Here is an 18,156-nt window from a genome sequence, read left to right as displayed (position 1 = left end):
GTTTGCAGTAAAATTCACAGCAGACGACTTTACCAGCGTATATGAGTAGCGTACCTTTCTTTAGCGCGAGAGACCCGGAGTTTGATTCCCAGCGGAAGCTCATATGGTTCGAATCGCATGTTAAAGCTTAGGTCCACATCTTATATAGCCTCGTTGCTGAAAGAGATGCTAAATCCCAAATCTATGAAAATACTAAATTATGATTTTAGAGCAGTAATTTTCTACGATTTACGAAGTTAGACCGAAGAACTGATTATACAACATTTGAGTTAAATTGTATCGACAGAAATTCATACCATTCCAAGTGAGAATCTCATATACAGTATACATAAATTGAAATCTCTCCTATTGTACTTTTTATTGATTTTATTGATGCATTGTGCCATAGATCTTCCTTAAGACTTCTCTCTTGTTGCAATATGTCCATACAGATAGAGAAATAATAGTTATAATAGAAAAGATGTCAAAATTGAACATAAAAGTAAATAGAAAAGTTGAAGAGCATCTAGATTTCATTATTCTCCATATGTTTTTTTCGTAGGTGTCTACTGTCATTCAATATTACATTACCAAACCTGAATCTACAGATACATATCAACCTAGAGTCTAAAATAGTGTTCGTTGAAAATGTTGGCTAGGACTCCAGGTTATAATCTTTTACGATGATCAAAACTGTCATCTTGTAGTTGATTTTCTTTTCAAAGAGCAAAAATCGAGCTCTTAGATTTGACGTTTTAATCCTTAAGCTTCTGCAGTACATTTGCAGAATATCACCTCCAAGGTTATATGAGATGTGGATCTGGTGTAACGTAGCAATAGACGTCAAAATGTGGTACAATATTGATACGTAAGTATAAATAAATAATGATCTAAATTAATGATGAAATGACATTACAAAATAAATTACAATAACAATATACATTTTAAATACAAGCTCAACACGAGATTACAAAATACGTCACACTTCTATTGAACAATTAAAATACTCCTGTAAAGAATAAAAGGGCGTTGCAACTAACCTATTGTATAACTTACTTTTAAATCTATCTATATGTTCATCTTTTAGTGATGCAGGCAACTTGTTATACAGTTTTATTCAAATTGTCTCATAACTATTTCATGATTTGGACGGTCGTTGATATGGGACATTTATGAATTTACTACTTCTAGTATTATACGAGTGGATGTCTTGCCTGAGTTGTAAATTTTGGTGATTACTTTTTATATAGAGGAGTACTGTGTAAATGTATAGATTGATTTGTCATAATTTTAAGATTGATAAACAAAGGTCTGCAATGAGCTAATTTGTCTACGTTTGAAATAATTCTGATGGCCTTTTTCTGTGTTAAAAGAATGCTATTTACATGATAATTGTTACCCCAAAATAATATACCATACAAAATTATACTCTGAAAAAAAGCAAAGTAAGCCGAACTGATATAGTTATCAGGAACATGATTTTTTAGTTGTTTTAGCAGATATATTACTCTTGAGATTCTTCCAGAAATATAATTAATATGCTGTTCCCACGATAACTTGTCAATATATATACCTAGGAACTTCACACATGTTGAGTTATTCTCAGCAGGCACTTCTTTTAGACTAAAAGTCATATGTTGAGTTTTATTCTCGTTAAGTAAAAAAAACCATTAGCCTTAAACCAAATCACAAGTTGATCCCATGTATTTTCAGTTATAGAATTAAGTCTACTAAGATCAGGACTAGTATTTAGGAAGGTCGTATCGTCAGCATATCGTATAGAGTAAGCAGATAAAAAGTAAGGTAGATCATTTATCATTAGTAAAAATAGAAGTGGCCCAAGTACTGAACCTTGGGGTACTCCGTATTTAACTGATGCAATACCAGATTTATCGTTATTTACAAAAACTATTTGTTTACGGTTTTCTAAGTAAGACTTGAATAATCTAAAACTTAAACCCTTGATACCGTAGTACTCTAATTTTTTAAGGAGAATTTTGTGTTCAACACAATCAAAGGCTTTGTTTAAATCACAAAATGTTGCCTGAACAAAATCCTTGTTTTCAAAGCCTCTAATAACCTTCTTTACCAACGAATCAATCGCTCCAACAGTAGATCTACCCTTTACAAAACCAAACTGTGAATCACTAATTACGTTATACTTATCAAGATAATCACATAACTGCATATGTATCACAGTTTCCAGACTTTTTGAGAAGACTGGTACCAGAGATTCAAATGCATTCAAATTTAAAGATTCTCCCACTGGGCATCAAACCCAAGACCTCGTGTACGAAAGGCGCACGTGCTAGTCACTAGACCAGCAGGAAGGACGAAAAAATGGATATGTTATGTTCTTTTAAACAATATGGCACTACTGAAAAAAAAAATAATAATATTAGGTAGAAAGAATAACTTAACAACAGACAGTATGATCTTTCTTTTGTGCGTGCCTGCAGCGAATTAATCCCATATCCTTCATACTGTTTATTTATTGCAATAATTTGTTATTAAAGTTGAAAAAGAACTATCAAAGAGATTGAAGTAATATCTCTTAGAAAAGTATACCTGGTGGTAAGATCATTAGAAAAAAAAAATCAACTGTGATCTTGTAGTAAAAACTCAGCCATATGTAATGGCTTATTGTAGTTATTTCCAATTGGGCGATGTAAGACATGGATAAATGTTTTTTACACCTGGAGCAGCTATTGACAGAAACAGGGAGACCAGGAGAGGGGAAGGAACGAGGCAAAAGAATGGACTTGAGTTTACCAGTAGTCGTGGATACACGAATGCTGCATCATGTACTCCTCCATCAATGTGTTTGTTAGCATGGTCACCACCCTTTTTATCAATTCATCAGATTCTTTCCCTACTCCTTGATTCTTTACATGGTTTATGATTATTGGGGCAACAAACAGTGATCGCCACAGAGCATTGAGTTGAAAATGACTGACATATTCGTACTGAAGTGAAATTTGTAATTGCATTAGACATCATACGTTTTGAACTCAGATTTATGTATACAGTAATAAGCTATTCAGTTTGTCTAATCGTATCCTAATTCACAGGAATAGCACTTTTAAACTTCTTATCTCTTTTATGTAATCAAGGGTAAATTTATTCATGTACTTTTTAAATGAACAATCGCCATTAAATGTATTCACGTAATTTTTTAAATAAACAAACTAAGCAAACATGTGTATTAACTTTCAATTCAAATTTTGATTTTAGAAAATGCGTATAATAATTAAAACAGACAACAATAAATCAATAAATGAAAAGTCTTCAGGAATGATAAAAATTTATTGAGCATAGTATCCATCTTTTTTGAACATTTCTGTTTTAGGAGTGATATAAAATCTAATGTAAGTGGTGAGACACCGATAGAAAATGATAGAAATCCAATCCGAACACATGCTTCAACGTTTTCTTTCACCTTATAAGTGAAGAAAACGTGAAACATACCACGACGAAATACATACCATCACACATTATTACGAACACAAAAAAACATGGAGCTGCCGGTCCCTAACACTTCCGACTTCTCTCCGAAGCACTGGATATCCATTGTTGTCAAGGCTTACCTTCTGCCTACTTTGGACCCTCCTTGAAATCGGGGTATATCTGAAAACTATTGAGAGCATATTTGAGAATTACACCCTGATGGGAATACCCTGTATACCTATTGAAAATTTACGAAATATGCATTTTTGGATTGTGTATGCATCGATTCCTTTACGCTGATAGGAACCACCACTCACAGTTTCTGGAATTCGAAATAGGGCCTGTTGAAGTTTGGGTTTTTCGCGATTTTGGACAACCCTAGCTCTGAAACTATGGACTTTTCGCCATAGGTCCATATGAACTTTTTCTCTTGTTTTGATGTGAGGAATCACCTCTTACAGTTTGTCGGTATAGTTCATTAACATCCGTAGCAAAACGGTGTTATTCCAGAACGGAAGAAAAAACCATAATCCAGAATTAAAGAACTGTCTAAATGGGCCTTTGTAACAACACTTTTTTGAAGGAACAAACAATAAAACCAAACCTTCATTGTAAATAGAGCTCCTCTTAAATGATTCAAGATTGAAAATTCCAAGTTCCTATTCTGAGGGCTGAACTTGCATTTAAACGGAATCGTTTCACTATTCATCTCAGCAACCCCGAAAACTATGAGTTCGACACTAATATTGGTCGCTTTTAATTACGTTTAGATATCACTCTCTTCCTACTCCATATCTAGTGGTGTTTTATCTTTACTTGGAGTTGAATTTGAACTCAAACGGCATTGAAAGTGTCAGCATTCATCTCAGCGACTCCGAAAACTTTGGATTCGACACTAATATATATTGTTTTCAATTATTTTTAACTTTTACTCCCTTTCCATCTCCACCCCTAGGGGTACTAGTGACGTCTTATCCCTACTTGGGGCTGAACTTGGACTTAAACCCCATCGAAACCATAGCTATTCATTTCAACGATCCCGAAAACTACCAATTCGATCGTTTTCGATTATTTTAATTTTACACTCTTCCCGCCCGTAGGAGCTAGGGCTGTCTCATCCCCACGATATTTTGTCGTAATATGTGTACCAAGTTTAGTTAAAATTGTTCCAGGAGTTTCACAGTTATTCTGCAACGTACATACTTGTCTTTTCATATATATTATAGAAAATGCCCTCACCCATTGAAACAAAATTTTTCAAAAACACTGGGGCATGTGTCTCCTTATTTTGAATTAGGAGTTTACCTATGGATTTTCATCTTAAGTTGACAGGATCTTGAGATACTAAATTTTTGCATAAATTTTGATCCTTTGCTCCTCCCTTAGGATATGCATTTTAATCGAATTAACCTTTTATCATAGACCCAAGTTAGGCCGATGTCCATTCATGTACCAAAAATCGTCAAAATTGGTGCAGCGGTTCAGGATGTTGACAAACGATGTTACATTCATATACGATTTTTGTATATTGTATATAGTGGCGTAACTAAGGGGCCCGGAGCAAAAGGAGGCACATTTAGGTTTCGAAGATTTAGGATGTTAAAATTATGTGATATTAAAAAATGTGAGTTGCAACCAGTGGCGTACCAGCTGCCCCCGCGGTGCGGGAAGGGGGGGCGAAGTCTTGCGATGAATAAAGATTTAAAGAAGTAGAACTTCAACCACTTCCACTAAATAATTCCAATTGCAAATATTTGTGTGTACATCGTGATTTCCAAGTCACAAAGACTTCTCGGTTTCAAAAAAAAAAATCAACAAGTACGTTGAACTTCAGTTCAGTTTCGCAGCAGAAGAATGTTCTTTTGTTCCTCTCTCTCCGAGATTTTGGCCTTTGGAGTCCCCAACTGACTGTCGGTTCGCTTTATGTACGCATGTATTGCTAGCATCCGAGAAGGTTGCTAAGCTGGGAATTCAGAGATGAGCAGTAAGTGTCCCCACCCCTTCAACTTACTGGTTGTCATTCGCGGGTCGCTAAGTTATTTTAAGGAGGGTCACCAGTGACACGCAGAAGGTAATTAAAAACATTCTTCCATGTCCCGCCTCCTCAGCTAAAACTAGCGAACAATACCTAGGATGAGTCAGAGAGTTTGAAAATGGAATGAAAGGGGGTAAGGGGTAATAATATGTTGACCATGTGACATGCATTTCATAACGAGAAGCCTTGCTTGTTGGTAGGACGTCAAGCAAATACAAGCAGGAAAGTGATAGTTGTGTGTGATATTGTGTTGAAGTGAATTGCATTATAGATTAACAGTATTCCTTCTAGTGGTGAGTGTAATATCTGATGTGTGACTTTTTTTGAATCATAGGCTGTGATTTCCCCTGTGTAATGCATCCTCCCGCCCCATTACCATGTCCAGTAAACGTGTGTATCCCAGCGGAGCGACAAAATGAAAAAAAAAAACGAAACAAAGGGATTTTTTTTTTTTTTTTTTTTTGCAAAGCATCCCGAAAAGTTCTTCACATTTTTCAGTGATCAAAGAAAGTGAACAACGTATTTCACCAGAAACTTTACAAGATAAAAAAATCTGAGAGTGTTTGCGAATTCGAGGTGTCTGCAAATATGGAATGTGAACCCGTGGAAAGTGAGCATAGTGTTTCTTGCCCTTCGGATAACAAACTTACCGAAATCAACATTAGTTCCCCCTTCCCCTCCACTTCTCAATCTAATGTTGACCATACTGCTGAAACCTTAGATTTCTCTCATAAATATACAATCGATCGAGGTAATTTTAATTTCGAAATTCCAGCAAACTTTAAAAAGTGCATTTTGAAAAACTAAACCGCGCATATTGTGTGCCCTGCTGACTCTTTGCTGACAGGAAAGGAACTCACTTTCATTCAGCATGGATTGAAGGACTGGCAAGGACTAGCGAAAAAAAAAAATTAAAGAGCACGAACGAGCTCAATATCATTTGCACGCTTGTATGACTTACACGACACGGAAAAATAATAGTACTGTGAGAGAGAGTTTAGTATCTGAAATGGAAGACGAGATAAATTATTTTCGAGAAATATTGAGGAGAATAATCGACGTAACACTCACTTTGGCAATGTGTAATATTGCCTTTAGAGGACATCGAGAAAAACTGGGTGAACCTAACAGTGGTCATTTTCTTGGGGTAGTTGAACTTTTGAGTAAATACGACCCCATTTTGTCTCGATCAATAAATGATAAAACAAAGAGCAAAAATACATACTTAAGTCCCGAAATACAAAATGAAATTATTCAAATGTTGTCAACGCAAATAGAGAAACAAATAATCGCAGAAATACAGGACGCTTGTTTCTTTTCTTTGATTTTGGATACTAGTCAACACATTTCAAAACACGACCAATTAAGCTTCATTTTTCGATACGTCCTAATAAAGAAGGATGTAAACGACAGCCCCGTAGAACTCATTATACATGAAAGTTTCTTGGGATTTTTGAGGGTATTGGACGGAAGTGCACAAGGATTAGTAAGTACAATTTTACAATTCATTGAAGAAAAGGGAATTTCAATAAGACAGTGCAGTGGACAGGGCTACGACAGGGCGAAAGTGATGAGCGGAGTATATTCGGGAGTGCAAGAGCGCATCAAGAGACTTGATCCTTCAGCCAGTTATGTACATTGTGCTGCTCACAACTTAATAATATTCTTGAAAAACTTTATGTATTGTTTTAGTTCCAGTATTAAAAGATGGCAACTTCTAGAAATTAATAATAAAGCCAAGACTCTTAAAAGACTATTTCCATCAAGGTGGGGTTCAGCTTACGACACGTTATTAGCTGTCCGTTTTCGTTATGGAGAAATTCTGAAGGCTTTAAGCAACATAATTGTGACATCAAACAAATCAGAGGGACGTGACGATGCAATTTCCCTAAGAAAACAAATGGAATCCTACGAGTTTGTAGTTCAAGTGGTAATACAACATTAAGTTTTAGAAACGACGACCATCGTATCGAAAAAAAATGCAGCCACCAAATGAAGATGTACAAGCTGTAACAAAATTACTGGGTGAGACACTTATTTCCCTTAAAGAATTAAGGAATTCTTTTGACAGAGTGAAGAAAGAGTCCGAAAAAATGGCACAAATGTGGGGGATCGAATGTCGTTTCACAAATAAACGTCCAAGTAGAGCAAAACAATTTTTTAACGAATTATGTGAGGGTGAAAGACTAAGTAATTCAGAAGAATATTTCAGAATTAATGTTTTCTATTGTTCTTTGGATATTGTATTGAGTCAGTTACAGAGCAGGTTTGAAAACATGATGAACACCACTGAAAAATTTGAGTGTTTGCAACCCAGTGTTCTCGTGAACAGTAGTGACAAGGAACTCCATTTAAAGGCGGAAAGACTTGTAGTGAGCTATCCGAATGATATTTCTTCAGAATTCTCTCATCAGTTACTTATGACCCGTAGTGTACTTCGAAATGATATCAAATGCTTAAAAGTGGGAACAGTGAAAGATTTTGCGGAATTGGTCCTTATTAAAAATCATGTGATTATTTCCAATATTCCTGAGGTCTCTGTAGCGTTGAAATTTTTTAAAACTCTTTCTGTGACAGTGACTTCAGCAGAACTATCTTTTTCAAAACTAAAATTAATTAAGAACCATGTGCGCAGTTCGATGGTGCAGGAACGTTTGTCATCTCTTAGTATGATAAGCATCGAAGTTGAAAGAGCATGGAAGTTAAATCTGTATTCTTTAGTGGAAGATTTTGCTCGCTGCACGAAAAAGATTAATTGCAAAGTTCAAGATTAATTGTAAGTAGAAAGTGCATGTATTATTATTATTATTATTATTATTATTATTATTATTATTATTATTATTATTATTATTATTATTATTATTATTATTATTATTTATATTTTTAAAAAAATCTAAACCTCGTTTCAACACAGTTTTCCGTTTCATGGTCCATAGACCTCATAACCATGGTCAGTTAAAATTGTTACACACTAAACTTGTTATAAATAACTTGAAATCTGGCCTGATGAAAAGCCCGGATAACGAGCAAAAATCCCTCGAAAAATTGGTGTCTTCCCACTTGCGACAGTCCTATTAGCGACAGGAACTGTTAACTGTCCTATGAGCGACCGATTCGATCTGTTAATTGTCCTATGAGTCACTGATTCGTTCACACTAAGATAATGGAAGAAGATAAGGTTCTCTCTTCTTTAACTTGTTTTATACTAATGTGATTTGGAACCTAACAAAATGTACTATGAAAAATTTCGCTCTACCTGAATTTAATAAGTGAGAATGCTCTCATTACATTAACAATCTTTAATACGTTTTTCCTAATATTATATTTTTGAATTAATTTCTATGAATACATTGACTATCAAGCGGAAAACTATTTAAATATTTAGAGTAGCTCCGCTTTTGTCTATGATTCTAATATAATAAAAAATTTCATGTTAAAATGATACGGAGCATAAGTTTAGATTGAATATGTTTATAGCATAAGAAAGAAATCAGAAAGGGGTAGGGGCGCCCGAAGAAAATTTTCTACAGAGGGGCATCTCCATGGTTGCTGTATCACGTCTGGTATATCTGGTATTTAATAGACGTGGCTTGCTATATTACGTATACATTTTTGTGAGCCAGGGGGGCGACCCCTGCCTTCCCATCGGGCGCCTACGGAAAAAAGGCGTTCACCATTTGAGGATATCAAAGAAATCTAAAAACACGGCATATTCGAAGAAATTATTACACAAATTACAAATCTCTCGCAGGACTTAACATTCGTCTAGTTATAAGGGATTATTTCAGATTGCTACACGACAAGCTTTTATGTATAAGTCAAAACAAGGGAGGAGGGCAAATTAAGCAATTAGTTTACGTTTTAGTAGCTTACAATAGGGGGGGAAGACAGTTTAAAGAGTGTTTAGCTTTTGGGTTGTTTAGAGTGAACTGCATTGTAAATGGTGGGATTGGTTGAGAATAGCCAATCAGATGTAAGGGATCTCAAAAGCTGTCTTTTATCATTGACATTTTTTTTTTTTTCATTTTATTCATACAGTCTTAGGAAGACTAAAAAGTATATAGTTGCCGTAACTGTTACACGTTTAAGCTTTTCAAAATAAAATATATTACTGTGCTAAGTGAGTAATTAGATTTGAATCAAATTAAGTACAGAAAACAGAGCTTTTTAAGAAAGGGAATATTACAACTGGATTTTCAATAATTACATAGGAATATACTTTTCATGGAAATATCCCTGTTGTCTCGTTAAGTTATTTGATATGTTTTATGTCAAATCTAACTCAAAATTAAAATAAGTTTTATTTGCACTCACATTAGAGGAAAAATATCTTTGACGAACAGTATCACTGGAACGTACATATTTCATACCAAGGTTGTTCGGGTGCTAATAACGCCAGAGGCAAACATATTTTACGAGATGAAATCATATCATCTTCCATCATCTCAATGTAAATGAATCGGTCGCTCATAGGACAGATAACAGTTCCTGTCGCTAATAGGACTGTCGCTTCTGGGACTAATTCGAAAAATTACCCAAGTAATTATCCTTTCCATTTGGCAACCACTCTCTCCTTTGTTGTCAAACTGGTTGCATAACATTTTACTCTCAATAACATATTTCCCCCTGTACAAACTTTACAATCTACCTTCCCTTTTAGGTTTGGCCGAAAGCCATTTTTAATATTGTCGCCATAACTATCGACTTTACAACTAGGGCCCCTTCTCTATACTTTGCGAGGGGGGGGGCAAAAGTGTGCTACGCCACTGGTTGCAACTATATCTCATCTTTTGCCTGTAATTACAGCAACATCTGAGCGAATGTTCAGCAAATTAAAAGCTAACAAATCATTTACTGACCAACCAATATATAATGAACACCTGCTACTTTTTGAACGAAATCGTTCGACTGACGTAAGGACGGGACACAGCAGAACCGCTCGCCAGATGGGATCTCACTCGATTAGTCAGTGTAATGCTTGTGTGTTGTATGGGAATGACGGCAATATATTAAAGTTTGTGGGGTACCCAAACAGCTAGGAACAGCATTTCGGAAACAGGGCGACTTGTCCAGTGTTCGCAATCTGCCATGCTTGATATCTTTAAAGATTGGGAAAATGATGGTGAAATCATCACCAAACCAACACACAAGAAGTGGGTGGCAACACCCATTTAAAATGTCGAACGTCGTAGAGTTTCAAGGTTGCTACAACAGGATAGAACAAAATCTGTGGAACAATTAATAGGAGACTTCAACAGACTGTAGCAGTGGACAAAAGACGAATGTGCCTGAGCATGCAGTTTACCGTATACTGTTAGATAGGCCTCAGCATTTACGTCCCATATGTACACCATGCTGACCACATGGCATAATCGATAACGATTGAAATGGGTACGTGCCAATCGTCACTGGACCACAGAGCAATGACACAATCTGAATTACCTTCATTACATTGATGACCAGGTCAGAATCCGTCATCTTTCATGGAAACAGCTATTCGTGACGTGTAGAGCAGAGTGCAGTGTCAATAGACTGGCGGTAGCTTACTTATGATTCCAGGAACCTTCACATGATAACTCACAGCCCAGTACTGTGTGTGTGGAGGGCACAATTACGGCATTTATCTATCGATAGATCATTGCTGATCACCTATACTCAGGCCCGTAGTCACGGTGGGGCTAGGGCGGGCTCAGCCCCCCCTAAATTTTTTGCTGCCCCCCTAACTAAAATCATAGTTCGAATTAACGGGGGATGCCGGGGAAATTCCCCTTCGGTCAAAATTTATGTCCGGCTCGTATCACAGAAGTAACATAAATTTTCGCCTTCTACATTTACAGCAACAATACATAAGCATCCCCCTCTCGTTCGAAAGTTTAATTCGAGCACTGACTGAAATGTTGGAAGAAATTGTATTTCCAAATGTACTTTAGAGTGCTAAATTAAAATTTACTTTTATTATCCTCATTTAAAGTATTGGCCTATTTATGCGCTACGCTTCTTTGAATTGCTAATATTTATTTGAGCGTGAGTCTGTTTATATATATATATAATGCTCCATGTGCAAACGACCTTCGCTGCAGGACAAAAATAATTTATGGTTATTCTATCGGCAAACATGTATTTGTGTTCAGAAACAACATACTTTTACCTTAATCTGCGGACGAAGAGTTTACTTCTTCCTGTTCTTTTTGGAATTTGCAACTGAAAACATCCTTTTGCTGTGAGTCATTGGCTTTCGGTTAATATGCGAGAGATTGAAAAGACAGCATCCCTCAACAGGGGGTCGCAACTGCTTCGCTCTAATAATCACACAGGTGTATGGGTTTGTTTTGTGTATATTGGACATGGAGATAGAGAGGGGTGGGGGATTTTGACTACGTTTTATGTCACGTGATAACGGAGTAAGAAGTTTCCTTTTCTGAATTGTATTTACTCTTGTTGTGTTGTGAGTTGAACATGGTTGTAATTGAAAGTTGGTAGATGCTGGTTTCTGAAGATGCTCCTAAGTTCACTTGAAGAATGAGAATTGTAGTGTAGCAGCAACGTGACTGTTTGTTAAATAACTTAGAGCAATATATCTTTAAACTAAAGATAAGTTCGATTCACTTAATCTTTATCGGGGGTGAATAATTAGATACTTATATTAAAATAATTTAATAATTGTTGCCAATTTTTGGTGCCAGAATCAAATGTTCAAGCAGATCATTAGACGTAAGCCTAATCATGCAAAGTTACTATTTTGTAAATGAATACCTTGCAATCTTCTGGTATGTAAACAAAAAATGCAGCGGACTAAACGGAGGTAGTAGTTGCACTTATAGGAAAAACATAATTTTCAATTAAAAATTGAACCTTATTGGATGATAATATGTATAATGCTTTATAAATTTGAAATTTCACCTTTGACTTAAAACAGGGTGCGTTGGGGAGTTTAGCGTCTCTCTTCAGCAGGGAGGCTATAAAGAAACGGGACCTATAACTTAAAGTAACATCCAAATCACTATCGGTTTGAATCCGAGGACTCCCAGTACGGTTTGAACCCGAAACCAGACGCGCCGAAGGCGAGCGCTGTACCCATGAGGCTACGGGGTAGCCCACAAAAGTAACAATTTGTTAATGTAGTTTCATTTTGAAGAAGAGATATCTTCAATAGAAATAAATAAATAGCTGTTTAAATAATTAGTTCTTAACTTAAACATTTTAGTACCTACGAAAGCAACTGATCTCGAATTCTTATTTGTACAATGTAAAGAATTTCATGTGTACTTTTATATGAATTGTACGGTGTCGTCCCACTTGCGACAGTCCTATTAGCGACAGGAACTGTTAACTGTCCTATGAGCGACCGATTCGATCTGTTAACTGCTCTATGAGTCACCGATTCGTTCATACTAAGATGATGGAAGAACATAAGGTTCCCTTTTCTTTAACTTGTTTCATGCTAATGTGATGTAGAACCTAACAAAATGTATTATGAAAAATTTCGCTCTACCTGAATTTAATACGTGAGAATGCTCTCATTACATTAACAATCTTTTATACGTTTTTCCTAATATTATATTTTTGAATTAATTTTTATGAATGCACTGACTATATCAAGGGGAAAACTAACTAAACATTTAGAGTGCATTAGACTTTAAATTTAATGTTAAAATGATATGGAGTATAAGTTTAGATTGAATATGTTTATGGCATAAAAAAGAGATCAGAAATATATAGGGGCTCCATAAGAAAATTTTCTAAGGAGAGGCATCTCCATGGTTGCTTTATTACGTCTGGTATATCTGGTATTTAATATACGTGGTTTGCTATATTACGTATACATTTTCGTGAGTCAGGGGGGCGATCCCTGCCTTCCCATCGGGCGCCCATGGAAAGAGGGTGTTCACCATGTAAGGATATCAAAGAAATCTAAGAACACGGTGTATTCGAAGAAATTATTACTCAAGTTACAAATGTCTCGCAGGACTTAACAGTTCGTATAGTTATAAGGGATTATTTCAGATTGATACCCGACAAGCTTCTATGTATAAGTCAAAACAAGGGAGGAAGGCTAATTAAGCAATTAGTTTACGTTTTAGTAGCTTACAATAGGGGGAAGGTAGTTTAAAGAGTTTGTTTACCTTTTAGATTGTTTAGAGAGAACTGCATTGCAATTGGTGGGATTGGTTGAGAATAGCCAATCAGATGTAAGGGATCTCAAAAGCTGTCTTTTATCATTGACATTTTTTTTTTTCATTTTATTCACAGTGTCTTAGGAAGTCTAAAAAGTAGATAGTTGGCGAAACTGTTACACGTTTAAGTTTTTCAAATAAAATATATTACTGTGCTTAGTGAGTAATTAGATTTGAATCAAATGGAGTACAGGAAACAGAGCTTTTGAAGAAAGGGGATATTACAACTGGATTTCCAATAATTACATAGGAATATACTTTTCATGGAAATATCCCTGTTGTCTCGTTAAGTTATTTGATATGTTTTATGCCAAATCTAACTCAAAATTAAAATAAGGTTTATTTACACTCATAGTAGAGGAAAATATATATTTGACGGACAGTATCACTGGCACGTACATATTTCATACCAAGGTTGTTCGGGCGCTAATAACGCCAGAGGCAAACATATTTTTACGAGAGGGAATCATATCATCTTCCACCATCTCAATATAAATGAATCGGTCGCTCATAGGACATATAACAGTTCCTGTCGTTAATAGGACTGTCGCTTCTGGGACTAATTCGAATTGTACTATACAAAGAAAATTTAATGAACTGTTACTTCTCTTATCAATTTCGTTTCGAGAAAGAAGGTAACTGCGCTAGAACAGGGAACTTTTTTGGAGTTATTTCTTATTTGAATGCTCGAGTACCAGATCATAACAGATTATTTTTACTTAAACATGACTTTAGTAGCAATCATCCTAAATGATTGTTGATAGTATGTTCCAAAGAGTCTAGAGCAGCGGTTCTCAAACTGGAGTCCGCGGGCCCCAGGGGTCCGCGTGACCTTGCTACAGGGTCCACGACGTCTAAAAATTGAAATGTGTTGCGATAAAATGGAACTCACAGCTGTTATGCAAAAAGTATTTTTTCAGTTACTAAAAAGAAAGCAATTAGAAATTATACGTTTGTAAATTTGAATATTTTCTTGACTAAATTTCTGCCCTGAAGCCGATCAACCGTTATATAGGACTACTTCAGGTAAGAGGAATTCCTTCTTTGTTAGGGCATTTTTTTCAAAAGGAGTTGTACATTAACTGCACTGTGCCGATCTTGTTTTGTTGAGTTACAACATGGACATCACCAGAAACTTCGATCTGGACACAATTGTTTTAAGATTGGCAGCATCCAAAACAAGGAGACTTATACTGTGATTGTGTTGTTAGTGATTGTTCAAATGTACAACTTGTTTCTATTAAAGGTGCCAACATGAGGAGTGTATATATGCGTGTTGTGTTTGTGTTTCTTAATCTTCTGAAATTTATAAATTTGCAGATAGCAAAAGCCCATAAACATATCATTATTTCTTTCGAGCATCACCATAAAAAACTGATCAAAAAATGTTTAGAAGTACAAGTGTAAAATAAAGCGCGTGATATTTAAAGAAATATGAAGTTTCATATCTAAGGAGATGTAAATAATAATACAGGTAAAATGTTTATTTCGTTTTTCCAATATGCATATATTTGTTTAGGCCACATGTATTTCAAAATATTGATTTAAGATTCTGAGACCCTTCTTTGTAGAATCTCTTTGAAGATAGTATTAAACCTCATTACTCTCTAGATGTTTTCAAGTTTCACAAATATTTTTTCAGTCATCAAAAATTAAAAAACGTATTTCCTGTACTAATTCTTTGGAAATTTTAATGATTGGTTCGTTCGGCCAACTATTTTTTTTAACAAATATTTTTTTTTATTTCCTTGAAGATAAAACGAAAGAAATATTTTGTTGCCATAACAAATAAAATAAAAAGGAGACACATAGCATTCTAGCTTTCAGGTACAGTTGTACTAACGCTATAGGGGAAAATTTTAATAATAATTCCTTCACACTGTAGTTTTAGTTTTAAGTGCATAAGAAATTATTCATCATCAAACACAGAGACAGACATTATATATATATATATATATATATATATATATTGAATAATGTCTGTGTCTCTCTCTGTGTGTGCCCACCCTAATTTACATTTAGCCCCCTAAATTTGGAGGCTGGCTACGGGCCTGCCTATACTCACTCATGTCAGCCATATTTCCAGCTGGGAATGGAATATTTCAACAGGACTGTCTCTTTTCTCACAAGGTCATCGTTGTGCAGTGGTTCGATGAGCACTGTGATGAATTTCAATTGCTTCAATGGCCTACAAACTAACCCGATCTTGACCCAATTGAATACATTTGGGATGTCATTGAACTTAAGATCCGAGTTCATTGACCCTCTCTACGTAATTTACCGTAACTAAATGATTTTTCTGTGTGAAGATGTGGTGCGGCACGCCTCCAGCCAACCTATCAAGTTCATTATTTCCTACCAAACCGCATTATTGCTGGCCTGCGAGCCAGAGGTGGACATACCAGATGTTTAAAAGGTGGTCATAATGATTTGTCTGTCCAGTGTATATTCATAGCATAGTGTCGCAGATGATCGAAGTTTCTCTCAATCTTGAACACCGATATCCAAGAAAATCACTACGTTGATACTGAGAAACAATAGACAACGAATTATTCCTCCAAACAATTCACCGTTTTTGGAATGTTGTGAGCAACATCGAGAAGTTTTGATGAGTTTTCATAATTATATTAGTTGCTAACACGTTAAGAGTTAATTTATTTAGAAAGAAGATGCTTTTCTTAAGATACTTTTTTTTTAGTTCGATGGAATTGCTTTAAATCTAATCTAATATAAATAAAATAGAGTTTGTTTGTCTGTGTGTCTATTTGTCTGTCTGTCTGTGTGTAGCCTGGGGACCAGACGAGTGAACCGAGAGTTACCAAATTTGAGTCACAGGCAGGCTCGGACTGGTTAGAGCAGAAGGGCATTGATCCCTGCTGAGGCACTCTCTAAATATACACTGTAGTTTGTTTCGTTCACAGAGGTCGGTGACCTCCAGCATTGAATGTAGTCTTGGGATCCCATTATTGGAATGAAACAGTATTATAAAGTTCTGTTTGGGGCCCTTTGTGGTCTGGTAAGATATGTTTCAATAATGTGAAGAATGGGACCCCAGCATCATATTGGGGCCCCATGAATGCCGAAATGAGACTGAGTTTTATAAAGTTCTACTGGGGCCTTCTGTTAGTCGTTTGACAAGTTATTACAACATCATAAAGAAACAGACCAGGTCCCCACTCTGGGGACCCATTACCATGCGTAAATGAAGCCGACACCTTTACGAAGAAAAACCACACAACCCCCATCGCAAACGTTTTACAAGACTGTTAAACTTGTACTACTACTACTACTACTACTACTACTACTACTAATAATAATAATAATAATAATAATAATAATAATAATAATATCATTGGGGCTCGTGGTGGCTCAGTAGTAGAGTGTTCACCTCTGCTTCGTGGGGTCCCTGTTTCGATCTCAATCATCGAGGTTGTCATATTTTCTCCCACTTTCTTCATCCACTATTTCATTCAGTTCTTATCACCATCTCCTTTAGCCTAGCCGGCATAAACGTGAGTCATAAAACAAAGATTTCATTATTATTATTATTATTATTATTATTATTATTATTATTATTATTATTATTATTATTATTATTATTATTATTATTATTATCATTATTGTATTATTGCAATTTTTACATATGAGGAAGTAGTAACTGACTAGATGGAGTATGTAAGGTCAATAATATATTCTCCATAAATTTTGCGTGCCTTCATGAATGTGGAAAGTGAGGGCCCTTTTGACATTTTTGCATGGAAGTCCATGCATTCTTTGTTATTCTGCAGATAAATGTAATGATGTTGCCCCCTGACCCCCTAAATGATGCGTCTGCCCTGTATTGAAAATTTCCAAAGAAAAATAATCTAGAATCACCTTGCTTCACGTCATACTAACTTATCAAAATTGGAAGCGCTCCTACAGCACTGAAGTTGTAATCAGTTTTATAGTCGTGCAACAAATCTCTTGTACTGTACATTTCATGCTACTCACACGTGCCTTTCTTAATGTTGCAAATTTCATTACAGCCATGTTGTCGACTTGTATTTAATATTTGTTAGACACGAGCTTGTCTTTTTTTTCACGTTCTTTATTATTTTACCATTTGAGAAGTTAGTAATTTCCGTCTATTTCTTTTTAATATGCTTTCGAAGACTTTTAGTGGTTGAATTATCAAAATTCTTGTTAAATGAATATCTGTTGAATGGCTAACGTGCCAATTATCACAAGCTCAAACTTGTTTTGAAGATAACTGTGTCTAACGTTAATTGCAGTCGATTCAGTAGCAAATCGTTGTCTTCTTCAACCCGGGAAATGTAACGGTGAAAGAGAGAAGAAATAATATTTTCCATCACTCACTTCTCGCTTTAGTTGAATGGACAACGCGTGCTGCCCTCTTTCCCTGAAAACGTTAAACTACTTTACTCCAGGGAAGACGAGCAAGAAAATATTTTCAATAGCTGTAATAAAGGCAAAAATGTAACAGTAGATTGCGTCACATGAGTCCTGTTAGATCAATCT

The 18,156-nt window shown here is 35.6% G+C and overlaps 2 protein-coding genes across 2 annotated transcripts; both read left to right on the top strand.

Annotated features, from left to right (window-relative positions):
• Positions 1-6,539: 6,539 nt before the first annotated feature.
• Positions 6,540-7,406, top strand: LOC145679100 (zinc finger MYM-type protein 1-like). Its single transcript, XM_081749693.1, has one exon. It carries the CDS (start codon positions 6,540-6,542, stop codon positions 7,404-7,406), a length of 867 nt encoding a protein of 288 aa, XP_081605819.1.
• A 34-nt stretch (positions 7,407-7,440) lies between these two features.
• On the top strand, positions 7,441-8,235 carry LOC145679098 (uncharacterized). Its single transcript, XM_081749692.1, has one exon. The coding sequence runs from the start codon at positions 7,441-7,443 to the stop codon at positions 8,233-8,235; it is 795 nt and encodes a 264-aa protein (XP_081605818.1).
• Positions 8,236-18,156: the final 9,921 nt, after the last annotated feature.

The sequence above is a fragment of the Thermobia domestica genome, chromosome 2, assembly GCF_964235325.1.
Source record: "Thermobia domestica chromosome 2, izTheDome1.hap1.1, whole genome shotgun sequence".
Classification (NCBI taxonomy): domain Eukaryota; kingdom Metazoa; phylum Arthropoda; class Insecta; order Zygentoma; family Lepismatidae; genus Thermobia; species Thermobia domestica.
This window is presented reverse-complemented; position numbering and strand designations above follow the sequence as displayed.

Coding starts and splice junctions, on each gene's coding strand:
- LOC145679100 (XM_081749693.1), top strand. CDS start 6,540: ATGTGTAATATTGCCTTTAGAGGACATCGAGAAAAACTGGGTGAACCT.
- LOC145679098 (XM_081749692.1), top strand. CDS start 7,441: ATGCAGCCACCAAATGAAGATGTACAAGCTGTAACAAAATTACTGGGT.